The sequence below is a fragment of the Delphinus delphis genome, chromosome 15, assembly GCF_949987515.2.
Source record: "Delphinus delphis chromosome 15, mDelDel1.2, whole genome shotgun sequence".
Taxonomy (NCBI): Eukaryota; Metazoa; Chordata; class Mammalia; order Artiodactyla; family Delphinidae; genus Delphinus; species Delphinus delphis.
Genome location: NC_082697.1, coordinates 66,512,075 through 66,525,776, shown reverse-complemented (window position 1 = coordinate 66,525,776; position 13,702 = coordinate 66,512,075). Strand labels below are relative to the sequence as shown.

Here is a 13,702-nt window from a genome sequence, read left to right as displayed (position 1 = left end):
CTTCTACTGAGCCATGTGGACCCGGGATCTGTCCACCTGTGGGAAAAAACAGAAGAACGTATGTTCTAGAGTTGTCTCAACTCATGCGGATTATCAGACCCCTGGGGGCTCAGGAGACCTCCTGGTGGGAATTAGAGACCCTCTGAGTTCCCAAACCTGTCCCTTTCAGAATCTTGAGAACTTCCAAGGTGGCCGCTGCCTTCCTCAGAGTCAGAGACAAAGCGGCCAGGCCTTGGGTTTCACAGCTCAGGAGACCAAGGCCCAAAGTCACGCTGCATGGCTGAGATTTACACCAAGAATTCCTGACTTCTCCACCAGTTCCTTAAAATCCCGGTTCCCATGTAGTACCAGAGGGAGACAGATCAAATCGTGCCAAGGGGAACCCCACCTGACTGGGGGGGTGACTGCTTTCTGATGGGGAAATGGGGAGGGCTTCCTGGAGAAGGAGAGAAGGGAGGAATCCACATGGGATCCAGAGGGCCTTGGAAACTTGCACAAGTGCTGCACCGCCTCTGCCCTGGCAACTGCTGCCTCTGGTTCTCCCAGGTCCCCCCGCAGTGCAGACGGCTGGTACCACAAGGCCTGCCAAGCCCCCTGCGGGCTTCAGGATCAGCTCTGTGGGTCTCGGGGGCCAGCACTGAGGATCTCGTCCTCCTCACTCTAGACTTAAAGCGAGCCAGGCTGTCAGTCCCTGTTACCATCGTCGCACCCCCAGCCTCCCACTTCCTGCTCCACCCGAGGATGAGGCTGGCCCAGAGGCCGGATCACCATCATCATCATTAATGACAGCAGCAACTGTGTACTGTCAGCCTGCCGTGCGCCAGGCCCCGTGGATACAGAGAGAGGTAAACTCTGCCCTGCGTGGCACACAGTGGCTGTAAAAAAAGAACAGGTGCAACTGGGTGACCGAATGACTGAGTAACGAGCCCCACAGGTGTTGCTGGTGGTGGTCACGGGGCAGGGGCCGCGACAGCTATACAGCATCTTCTAGTCTCCTCTGTCACTGCCCTGCTCTCCGAAGTTCTGAGTGAGGGATATAGTCATGCCCCATACAAGCACTGACACTCACGGGTGTGACAGGGAGGGGAGACACCCCAGATGTTAGTCGTCACAGGGGATGGGTCTAATTCCTCCACTGGGAGGGGGGAATACAACCACAGAGTGGAGCCCTCCTCTACCCAGGCCCAGGGGACTCTGTCCTGGGGAAGGGTTTGTGGCCCCAGAACTGTCTTTCTAGCCTCTGGGGCTGCTTCCAGCGACAAAGGCTGGGACCCTGCCTCAGGTCCCATTTGCTGGGTGTGCCCTTGGGCAAGGTCCTTATAACCTCAGTGCACCTCAGTATCCACGTCTGTCAACTGAACCCCCATAACTCTCACAGATGGCAGCGTCCTCACAGACCACTGGCATGCACGCTCCAAGAAGGCTTGGATCACTATAGGGTGCGTGGCACCCTGGCACAAAGCAGGCCGTCAGTAAACAGCCGCTGAGTGAATGAAGCCACTCAGGACTGTTCTGCAGGAGGGAGCCTAGGGCCAAGCACCCGGCTGACCCCCCCGGCACTGCCACATTTAATCCTCCTGGCGGTCCTGTGCAGCGGGGGCTACTGTTCCCATCATCCGGGGAGGGAAACTGAGGCTCAGAGAACATTTGCGAACTCTGATGGAGTCTCAGTGAATGGCTGGCCCTGGATCCAGGTCGCTGGGGACCCAAAGCGGGGTTGGGTGAACAGAATCTGTGGAAGATGGTCGGGGATCCCTCCGGGCGCGGGCGCGCTCCCCTCGATGGAGCGGCAGCAGCGGACCCCCAAGCTGAGAGTGGCCGCCTGGCAGCTCGGGGGCGGGTCCTCCCTGCTGCCGCGTGCGCCCCCCGCCCCGCGTCCCTAGCCTCACGTCCTGGCTGCGCTCACCCGGCCCGGCTCCCGCGGCGCTACGCGATCCCGGCTGCAACCCCGCGTCAGTCAGTCTCCGCGCAGAGCCCGGCGCTACGGGGCTGCCCCCCTCCTCGGGGCGGGGCCGACCGGGGCTCCTGGCACCGCCCCGCGCCCGCCCCGCGCCGGTTTCCTGCGTCCCGGCTGCACCCACTACCCCCTCCGCCGCAACCGTCGTCTCTAAGGCGGGGACACGCACGCTCTCCCAGAGGGGAAACTGAGGCCGGTCGAAGGGTGAAATGGGCCACGATGCTAGTGGGGAAAGGGCGCGAAGGTCCTGCGTGCTGGTCCGGGTCCTGCCCGCATAGACGGCCTAGAACCCCAAGAAACGGTGTTTCTTTCTCCACCCACCTACCCATCCATGTCCCCTCCCACGTGGTCCCGTCTGTTCAGCCTGCCTCTTGCCTTCTTTCCTCCTGCCCTCCTCCCCTCCCTCCTTCCTCTCTTTCATCTATTCATTATCCCACCTATTCTTCCATCCATCTCTTTGTCTATTCATCCATCCTTCTACCAATTTTAAACTATGTTTTTATCCATTCATCCATTCATCTATTCACCCGTTATTCTGTCTTTCCACCTATCTATCCATCAAGCCTTCCATCCATCCAGTTCATTTCATATCTTTCTGTCCCGCCTTCCACCCATCTATCTACCCTTCCTTTCTTACATCCTTCCACCCACCTCTGGGTTAGCCATTCTCCAATGCCATCATTCCACATTTAATAGGGGATTCTTCAGTGCTGTCCTTTCCCTTGCACTGGGGACCCAGATGGATCGCACCATCCCTGGAAAATTCATTTGCAAGTGCCAGTGGCAGAGGGCAGGCATATGCCCAACAGTGGGCACAGCTGCAGAGCACCAAGGGCTGGTTACTTCGGTTTGAAGAGGGCTACTGGAAAGGCTTCACCGAAATGAACCTCCTCTGTGGACATAGGTGGGTGCGGGGAAGAGAAAAAGGTCAGCCAGCACATGCGATGTGCCAGGTGGTAAGGTATCTTGCTTAATCCTCACAACTCTGTTTTAGCCCAATTTTAGAGACAGTGAAGCAGGTTCAGAGAGATAAAAAGGGGCTCAGAGTGTAGTGGGAAAAGGCCGTGGGGTCAGCCCTGGGTTTAAATCTCGGCCCTGCCACTTTCTTGTTGCATGTCTTGGGCAGCTACAAGGCTTGGTTTCCTCATCCATTAACAGGAACTGGTGTGTACTTTACAGTTGTGCTGTTGCAAGCCTTGTGGCTCACAAGGTACCATATGCAGAATGCTGAGTATTATGCCTGCCCAGTTGGTGCTCAACCAACGGTAGCTGTTATCATCGTTATATGAGAGGAGGTTGGGATTCAAACCCAGTACCTGTGATTCGCTGCTTTGCAAACCACGTCTCTGGTCTGTCCTTCCATTCACAAAGACCAGCCTCTTCCTCTCCCACCAGCAGGGCTGGTGAACTCTTGTTCCCCAGGCCCAAGAGTCATCTGGCTGGTGTCATCTAATTAGGAGAAGCATAGTTTACAACACAAGTGTTATAGCTGAATTGTGCCCCCTCAAGTTCATATGTTGAAGTCCTAAGCCCCAGTACCTCAGCATGCGACCTTAGCTGGGAATAGAGTCATTGCAGATGTAATTAAAGATAAGGTCATACTAGAGTAGAGCCCTAATCCAGTATGACTGGCATCCTTATAAAAAGGGGAAATTTGGACACAGACATGTGCACAGGAAGAGCATCACGGGAAGATTGGAGTTATGCTGCCAGAAGCAAGGAGCTGCTAGAAGCCAGGAGAGAGGCCTGGAACGGACCTTTCCCGGTGCCTTCAGACGGAGCATGGGCCTGTCTGTACCTTGATCTCGGACTTCCAGCCTCCAGAGCTGGAGACAATACACTTGTGTTATTTTGGCCACTCAGTCTGTGGTACTTTGTTATGACAGCCTGAGTGACGTACTGCAGCGACCACAGGCGTGGATAGAGATGATGCAGAGGGCAGCTGTCCAAGACAGTGACCAGACTGAGACCCACTGTGGAAGGGGCTGTGGTCACTGCTGTCTCCCTGGGCCAGTACAGAGCCTGGCCAAAGCCATGGCTTGTCAAGTCTCAGTAAACTGTGTTTTTAAACAATCTGATGAATTTTTACTTGTGTATATACCAGTGTAACCACCGCCAGATCAAGATATAGCCCCGTAGTGGCCCCAACACACAAGGTAATCACCCTTCTGACTTCTGTCACCAACAATAGTTTTGCCTATTCTTGAACCCATATAACTGGAATTATACTGTATGTGCTCTTTTGTGTCTGGTTTCTTCTGCCCAATATTCCTCATAAAATTGATGCAGCTTGTTGAATATAGCTGTAGTTCATTCTTTTAAATTGATGCGTAGTATTCCACTGCACAGATGTATCACAATTTATTTGTCCATTCTACCACTGATGGGCATTTAAGTAGCTTCCATTTTCTGACTCTTACGAATAAAGTTGCTGTAAACATTCCTGTGTATGTCTTTTGTCGAACGTGGGTGCTCATTCCTCTTGGAGTGGAATTGCTGGCAGAGAGAAGGCACACGTTCTACTTCGGTGAAAATTGGCAGACGGTTTTCCAGCGTGGAGGCACCAAGTTACACCGCTCCACCCTCCACTCCAGCAACGCGTGAGGGTTCCAGCTGCTGCCTATCTTCGTATTGCCAGTCTTTATTTTTAGCCGCTCTGGTGGGTGTGTAGTGGTTCTCACTGTAGTTTTAATTAGCATTTCACTGATGGGTAAGGCTGTTGAGCGCCTATTTTCATACACCTCTTGTTCATTTATACCTGTCTGAGCCTTTGGCCCATTTTTAAAAATAGGATGTTTATCATTTTCTTATTGATTCGGAGTTCTTCGTATATCTAGATACGAGTCTTTTAATAAAGTTTTATCACACCAAAAATTTACACAGAGACACACACACACCAATGATCACATCCATTTAAAAGTAACTTTGATCCTATTAATTAAATAAAAGCAATTTTTCCTGTCTTAGAAATGACCCCAGCTGACATAACACATGACACAGTCATTTCATATGTATACAGTAGGGCTGGCCCAGCAGCTCCAGCCCGATTTTCACATGCTTGAGCTGAGCATTTGCTCTGGACTGGGCTCCAGAGCAGACTTCAGTTCAGTTCGGATGAGCAGGGGCGGTGGGTGGTGGTGAGGCTCACTTGTTTCTTCTTCCTCCAAGAGGGGCTGATGGTGAGTCTGCGTCGCACCTGTGGATCAGGGTGGTGGGGAAGCACAGAACAAGAGGACTGAGGCAGAAACAATCTTATCTGGCTGGTCTCCAGAGCTGGGCTCTCACAGCTAAGCTTCATGCTCACTGTTTACTATGTGTCTGCCACGTGGCAGATTCTTGGGACCCAGAGATGGTTAGGACACCAGCCTCATCCTGAGGGAGCTCACGGTCAAGGAGAAGAGACAAGGGAGAAGGAAGCATAATGTGGAGTGCTAAGTGTAGTTAAGTGTCACCTCTATAAAGAGGGATGCGTGGTCAGGATGCTACGGGGGGAAGACTGGAATCTCCCCGCTCTTGATGGGTCCCAGGGGCATCTTCACAGTGGAGTTGATGCCACTTGCACTGTGTCTTCATGGACGAGAAGCAGTCACCAGGCAGAGGGTGGCAGAAGGATGTTCCAAGCAGGGGGCTCAGTGCAGGACTTCCAGCAAGTGACAATCTTGTGACTGGAGGGTAGGGTGTGTTGGGGACAATGCGGGAACATCGGGGTGGACCCAGGGATAGAGAGCTTTCCTTTCTCGGCTTCCAGGGAGTCCTGGTGCCTGGAATCATGCTGATCTGTGGGTTACAGCTTTCTAGGGCACCTTTCCCTCTGGGCCAACATTTGCTGAGTGGTTCTTTGTAGGATGGCTTTTCTATTTAGAGGAATCATTGTTTCTGATCCTTGCCCATAGTCACTGCTGTCCACAAAATAGAGCATGCTGCCTGGTCCTTGACAGGTGCTCAAAAGTTGATGAGTTCATCCCCTCCCCTTACCTGAGAACACTTTTCTAAAATGGAGCGACCTTCGGTTCTGTGTTGTTTTTCTTCTGGAGTTGGGACCTAGTGAACAGGAGATGAAGAAAGACGGACCCTCGATGCCCAAATTTCTGGGCCTGGCAGGGAGAAGCAGGGCAGGAGCTCTTGGAGCAAAGGTGTCATGACCGAGTGGGCACTGACCTGAGGGGGGCCCAGGGTCTGGGTGGGCTGGAGCCACGAGGCAGGTGGGAGGGGCTGCTTGAAGGGCACACCTGAAGGACTGGGCCTGCCAGAGGAAGCTTCTGGCCTTGGTGATCTCCTGGGCCAATCTCCTTAAATCATCTCCTTCAAATAGTGGCAGCATGGGGTCCTTGAAAAGGGGAAATGAGTATGAAATTAGATCCATTAAATGACTGGGTGGGACCTGAAAATCCAAAATCTCAGGAGAAAAGTTTTAGAGTGAACTCAAAGCAGCCTTCCTCCCAGTGCAGGAAATCTTGTGGGCCTCAGCGTGCATGTTTCCAGGGACAGGGAGCTCACCACCTGTCAAGGCAGTCATTCTGCAAAGAGGACACTTTGCAGTTAGATGTCTGAGAGTCAGTGTAGGAAGGGGATGGTGGAAACTAAAAGGGTCTAAGGACTTCACTGAAGTCAGCACAGCTCTGCCCAGTAGAACAGAAGTAGTATATACACCTTATCTCACTGTTAATCAGTAAAACCTATCCAGTCCCTTCTCTATTTCTTCTAGTAAAACAGCTCCACAGATATGCCTTTTTCTTATGTCAACTAATGAAATTCTAGAGCCTAGCCTTAAAAGTACAAGTTCTGGGGCTTCCCTGGTGGCACAGTGGTTGAGAGTCCGCCTGCCGATGCAGGGGACGCGGGTTCATGCCCTGGTCCGGGAAGATCCCACATGCCGCGGAGCCGCTGGGCCCATGAGCCATGGCCGCTGAGCCTGTGCGTCTGGAGCCTGTGCTCCGCAACTGGAGAAGCCACAACAGTGAGAGGCCCGCGTACCGCAAAAAAAAAAAAAAAAAAAAAGTACAAGTTCTCACAATTAGCAAGAGAATATAAGAAAGAGATGAAACTGTTCCTTCTCCCTGGGAGCAGTAGTGGCAAACATCCCACTCTGCACCCAGAAACTATTCAAAGAATCTGATTTGATAAAAGGTATGAAACGAGAACCTTCCCAATATCGTCGTTTGTTTTCCTGTGTAATAAGGATATGGGTGAATATTCATTACTTTTACTTATTCTGATCTCTGTATTATTTGTAATATTTGCCCCTAAAACGTTACTCAAAGAAATCATGCAAAGCATTGACTTCAAAAATTATGCAATGTTCTGTAAACTTTAATTCCTCCCCGCCAAAAAAAAAAAAAAAAAATCTGGAATTCTGGTTGGTTGTCTTACTGGATGATTTGCTGGCCTGGAAATGTTGTAATTCACAGCAGCACATTCCTAGAAGGTATGAATATGTACATAATTTTTCTATCAGATTGTAAGATCTTATCCTGCAGGCATTATAAAACCTATGACTGGTCTTCCCTGGTGGCGCAGTGGTTGAGAGTCCGCCTGCTGATGCAGGGGACACGCGTTCATGCCCTGGTCCGGGAAGATCCCACATGCCGCGGAGCGGCTGGGCCCGTGAGCCATGGCCGCTGAGCCTGCACGTCCGGAGCCTGTGCTCCGCAATGGGAGAGGCCACAACGGTGAGAGGCTCGCGTACCACAAAAAGAAAAAAAACCTATGACTTTACCGTATTTATTTTTTAACAGATCATTTGAATATCTGCGCTTCAATGAATTTAAGGCGGGAAGACAGAAATATGCAGGAATTAAAGCACAGAACTTAGGAGCATGGGTGTCTGGGCTCTGGCTTTACCATTTACTCTGACTTTAGGTGTATTCCGAAACCTGGCTGAGCCTGTTCTTTCGTCTATTAAATGGGTATAATAATGGTTGGAAGGCTTAAAAGAGGTAATTTACATAATGCAACAAACCTGTAGCACGTAGGCAGTGCTCAGTGAATGTGAACTGTTCTACTATTAAATAATGCCCCTAACCCTGCTTCTTTCCCAACCTGGAGGGGAGGCAGCCTAAAAGGAGAGCAGCAGGGAAACACAACCTTTTTTAGTCAATACTTTGTTTTACAAGAGAAGCAGAGATCTTATCAATCAGGAGGAAAAAGCCACGCCTGTTGACATTTTGTTGAGCTATTTCAACAGAACTCACCCAGTAGCTCCACAACCTACCCTCTCTTTGATGAAGCCCCTGGTCAGCAGGCCCTGCATTTTTAAGAGCGAGTCCTCACCGACAGGGCAGTGATAGCGGCCCCCAGTAAGAGAGGCCAGATCTCTCAAGAAGTTAACCGCTGTCCTGCGGGGAGGAACAGAGGGCTGGGGCCAGGCCCACCGAGGTCTCTGTGAGCCCCCAGCCCCTGGGGAAGTCACATGAGTGGGGTAAGGGGTCTTGGACCTTGAGGTCTGTGCCACTGAGACTGTGTCAGCATCACCAAGCCACTCTCCCAGCTGGTATTTGGGTGGCAGTGGCTACTGCTGTGTGAAGTGGATTCACCGTATGAGGGTCACCCTCAAAGCACGGGGCCCCATTCCTTAACTGGACATCTATCCAGTGCCTACTATGTGTCTGGCCTGGCAGGGACACAGTGTGACCTTTACGGAGCTCACGGTTTAGACAGAGAGATTAAATATGAATGTTCTGAAGGAGCTGAATCTCTCCTGTCTAACACATGTTCTTCTATAACCATAGTGGGCTTCCCTGGTGGTGCAGTGGTTGAGAGTCCGCCTGCCGATGCAGGGGACATGGGTTCATGCCCCGGTCCAGGAAGATCCCACGTGCCGCGGAGCGGCTGGGCCCGTGAGCCATGGCCGCTGGGCCTCCGCGTCTGGAGCCTGTGCTCCGCAACGGTAGAGGCCACAGCAGTGAGAGGCCCGTGTAACGCAAAAAAAACCCCCCAAAAACATAGCTACTTTAAACTTTTTCCCCCTAAATATTCACAAATGTGCCCCGAAGGAAGATGAAACGGGAGAACACAGCGTGTGACTGTGGGAATCGGTGCAAATCCATTTCCACGCTGGAGAAAGTCAGGATGCTGACGGGTGGGCAGGGGCACAGAGGGGCTCTCTCTGGTGCAATGCCTGCCCAGGGCCTCCTAACTGCTCACACACAGGACTTGGGCCCAGGAGAGCTCAGCGTATAACGTGAGTCCCTGGATTAGGTGAGGATGAGCCTTGCCCCTCAGACACGCGGCCGTGGGGAAGGGATACAGCTCCTGACCGCCCACCTGTCTGAGCAGTTCAGGGAGACGGTGTGCACTTTCACGTCTCTCTTCTCCGTGAGTCTTTGCACTTCACTGAGGATAAGGCTGCAGCTTGTGTCTGGCTTCCCGTCCGTCAGGAGGTACAGTCCTTCCACATCAGGAAAACTGAAAGCTTTCTGAGAGAGCATGTAGGTTGTCTGGCTCAGAAGAGGGGCCAACCGGGACTCAGAAACCACTGGCCTGCTGTCCCCAAGTCTGGTTGGATCTCACCGACTTGTCATTAAGACTAAGAGCCTCCTCTTTCAGCCTTTGACAGACCAGGAAGCTGCTGAGGTTTAGGAGAAAGAGCTCAGCCCACTTCCTAGCTGGTTAACCCCAAGCAAGTCACTTAACCTCTCTGGGCCTCTGTGCCTTCATCTATAAAGTGAGAACAGCGAGAATCTCATCCTCACTGGGTTGCTGGGAAGATGAAATGATTTAACAGTAAATTCTAAAGTGCTCTTTGTAAACTGCAAAGCATGGCGCAATGTCAGGATAGGGGCGATGGTATTTCTGCTTTGCCACTGGGTCAGGCTTGGCGGTGGAACTTGCCAGCAATGCTTGCAAGACTGAGGTGCTCCCCTGAGCATGCAGGTTGGTCACCCACTTCACAGCCTCGTGACAGGCTGCGTCTGTGGTCCCCACCAGAGTGTCCTGCCACGGCTGTAGGCCCTCTGCAAAGCTGAGCAGGTTAAAACTGTGGAGAGCGGAGAAGAGGTGGGGGCCGGAGAGGAGGTGAAAGAGATTGGTTAGAACGCACCCGTCTATACTGACCTCAGGGGAAGTAACCTCCGTGAGGACTCACACCTATCCCTGAAGACCCTACAGCAAGCCCTGGGCCCCCTGTGGACCACCTGAGGATGAGAACATACACAGTGAAGATTCTGGGTGCAGACAGAAATAGATTTAAATCCCACTTCAGCCACTTACTGGTTATGCAATCTTGGGCAAATGATTTAACCTCTCTAAGCCCTTGTTTCCTTTGCTGAAGAATGGGGATAATAATAAGACCGTTGTGCAGACTGAATGACATCACGCATGTAAAGCGCTTGGCACAGGGAAAGTGCTCTATAAGTGTTGAGGAGGGAGTGACCTTGGCCAGGGGAACCTCAGGAGCCATCCCTTGGATCTCCTGACCCCCGCGCACCAGCACCCTTGCCTCTTACCTGTCACAGTGCTTCCGCAGCTGTTCCCAGATCAGCAGAGCGAGCTCTGTCTTCACCTGCTGCAGGTAGGGGCCCATGGATCCCGACGTGTCCAGCAGGATGCACACTTTGCTCTCCAAAATGGCACCAAAGAGTCGGCGGCTTCCTGCTCGGAGGCGGGTGGAGGCAGAGGCAGGGGAGGAGTGAGGGTGGCTCTCCTCACTGCAGCTATAAAATCCAAGGTCTTGCCACACCCGTTGCCTGAGTGATCACGGATCAGATGTGAACCCACTGGGAGATGGCCTCTGTGGTGTTGCTAGAGGGGTCATTGTCCAAGGGCAGAGCTGGTGCGTGGACTGGGCTTTCGGAGGTCGAGGTTTCTGCTATGGCTTTGCCTCGGATGACTTGCCCAAATGATTATAACTTCCCTGGGCTTGAGTTTCCTCACCCCTAAAGTTAGTGATTGGGTTAAGCGGTGTCACAGTATTGTTTGGGGCTGGAAATGATGTTACAGGGCATGGAGTCTGTAGATTGGCTGACAGAAATCAAGTGAGCGTGCACTGTGTGCCCGGCACTGAGCAAAGTGCAGTGGAGATGAGAGAGTGTCCCTGCCCTCACGGAGCTGCCAGTGAGGCAGGGAAGACGGATGTTATACCAACAGCTACCACTCTGCTGAGGGTTATGACACAAAGTTAAGGAGTACCTACTTGGGAGAATCTGAATTTGATGGATGTGGGGTGGGGAGCAGACAAGCTATGGCTGAAGGATGAGAGGGGGTGTGTGCGGGGAGAACAGACTGTGAAAGGCTCTGAGTGGGAGAGAGGAGCATGTCATGCTTGAGAGACAGAGAGAAAGCTGGAGAGGTTGTTAAAGGATTTGGGATTTATCCCAAGGGGAAACAGAGAGGGCCAGTGACTTGCCCAAGGTCACACAGCCTGGCAGCGAAGCCGAGATTCACATCCAGGTCCTCTGATCCACACTTGAAGGCAACCGCTAACCCCAGCCCTTCTGGTGCCCCAAGGCTAAACGGAGGTAACACGGGGGAAGCCAAAGAGAAGAAGATGGCATGTCCAGCATTCCCGAATCACACCTCAGACCTCACTGGAGGCAGGAGTAGAAAAAATGGAAAACTGCTGCAAAAAGGGTCCACTGGTCTCCAGGAAAAGGTAGCCTGAGCTGGCTGGACCCACTGCCCAGGAATCTTCCAGGACTCATCTGGGCTGTTCTCTGGCAATGCTCATGGCAACATGAGGACATGAGGGGAGCCATCCTGAGGTGTGTGGGACGTTCCGCGGGGACAGCCAGCCAGCTGGTCGACGGGCCTCCCACCACAGAAGGCCAGCTGATCCATCTTGGGAACCAGACAGTGGAAACACCCTGCAAGCCACCGAGTCCCGCTGTTATCGCCTCCCTAACTCTGCTTTTTTTGTCCGTCTCCATCATCACTTCCCTTCCCAACTATCCTAATCTTTCCCCTGGATTCCTACTAGGTTCCCCTGATTGCACTCCGTCCCCTCAGCAATTTATACTGCACGCAGCAACCAGAGGGATTGTTGCCGATGCTAACTTCATCACTTTCCCCTTATTTAAAATCTTTTAGTGGCTTCCCATTGCTCTTAGGATAAAGTCTGGGCCATGGCCTCATCTCCCTGGAGTGGTGGCACCCTTTAATCTCAGCCACCCTGCTTCCTTCAGTCTTTGTACTCAGCCTCCTCCCCCGCTGAGCACCTCAGTCATGCCCTGAGAGTCTTCCCTCTCTTTCCTCAGGTGACATCTAGTCATTCTTCAGATCTCAGCTCAAATGTCACCTCCTCGGGGAAGCCCTCCGTGATCTCTCTATGCAGGCCCCCTGTCCCTCTCTCACTGCACCATGCCTGTCTCCTCCTTACACCTGTCACCCTGCTTTTTGGGTAACAACTGTCTCCCCTAGACCATGAGCTCAGGGAACCTGTGAAGTGTTTCCCCTACCACCTCCCCAGCACGGAGCGGGAGAACAACACTTATTCGTTGAATAATGAATGAGTGGCTCAGCGCAGCATCCCCTGGGTACGTTCGGAGGCGTTAGATGGTGTTGAGTGTGTAGCTGTATGTGAGGTGGGGGCGCGACTCATACCACACAAGAAGCGGCTGCACGGCTGCCCTTCACACGCTCCCCGGCGGGAAGTGTGCGTTGGGAATACGCACACGACCTCGTCGCCCCGCCTCAGCCTCTGACCTGACAGCTGCACCCGAGCTTGCTGCCCGCTCCAGAGGCTTTGGAAAGCAGCAGTCAGCCCAAGGACTGTTTATACCAGGTTCTACTGCAGAGGACTGGACTTAATGAATTTGAGCAGGCACCTGAGTGGCCCACCCTGGGATCCTTCCTCTATCGTCCCAGGAACCCTCCAGGCCCCAAAGCCTGAACTGAGCCTCCGGTTCAGTTCTAGCTGTCTGCCCGGCCTTTTGGACTGGATGCTTCAGACCATCTCCTAATGCCCAGCCCAGCCTCCTCTGGGATGTGAGCCTGGCTCTCAGCCAGCCCTGCCATTGACCTCTCCCAGAGGGGCCTTGGTGCTCTCTGTAAAGAAGAACAGGGGCATCTTCCCTGTCCGGAGCCCCTCCCATCTCTACCTTCATGGACTGGTTCTGTGGGGCCCAATCAATACTAAATTGAGGCTCCTGAGGGGCAGCAGCCCTTCAGTCACACCCAGGAGGCGAGGTGTGGGAGACGAGCCTGCAGAGCGGCCTGACCAGGCCTGGGTCTCCCTGCTGCTCTGGCTCGTGCTCCACCGCCCTGTCATCCAGCACCTTGCCTGACCTCTGAACCCAGAAGTCATGTTGCCCCTGGGTGACAGTCTGTGAGTGCCTAGCCTGGGAAGGACTGACCCTGGGGTCCCTGGGGTTGCCCTCCCGCTGCCCATCACGCTCGTCCGCCCTCCAGGATAGCAGGCAGGCTCACCAGACAGCAGCCACTGCAGCCTTTGGACATAGCGCCGCATCACCTTCTCCAGGTGTGTGATGTACGCTTCGATTTCCCTGGGTGTACACTGACTGTGTCTCACCATCCCCTGGATTACGGCAAGCAAAGGGAAATTCCAACCCCGTCAGCTATTTCTTCACCTCCCCATTACCCCCGAAAATAGTTTAGTCTACCGTGGTTCACAATTTTCAAAACATTGTGAAGCATACATTTTTGTCTGTTCGTTTAAAAGCTTTTCCCTTTTATTGAACTATCAAATGCACAGTTCTCAGAAGGTGTGTGGGAATTGGGATGACGATTTCTGTGGCACATGCGGTCACTGTAATAAGAAAAAGACATAGTATCTCTAAATTTTAAATAGAA

At 52.7% G+C, this 13,702-nt stretch overlaps 1 protein-coding gene across 1 annotated transcript in view; it reads right to left on the bottom strand.

Annotated features, from left to right (window-relative positions):
* Positions 1-9,673: 9,673 nt before the first annotated feature.
* VWA3A (von Willebrand factor A domain containing 3A) overlaps positions 9,674-13,702 on the bottom strand; it is a 45,400-nt gene continuing 41,371 nt past the window's right edge. Inside the window, exons 28-30 of the mRNA XM_060033068.1 lie at positions 13,319-13,427; positions 10,402-10,546; positions 9,674-9,932 (exon numbers count right to left, since the gene is read on the bottom strand). Of these exons, the coding sequence (XP_059889051.1) occupies positions 9,674-9,932; positions 10,402-10,546; positions 13,319-13,427 (513 nt within the window). The remainder of the gene's footprint in view (positions 9,933-10,401; positions 10,547-13,318; positions 13,428-13,702) is intronic.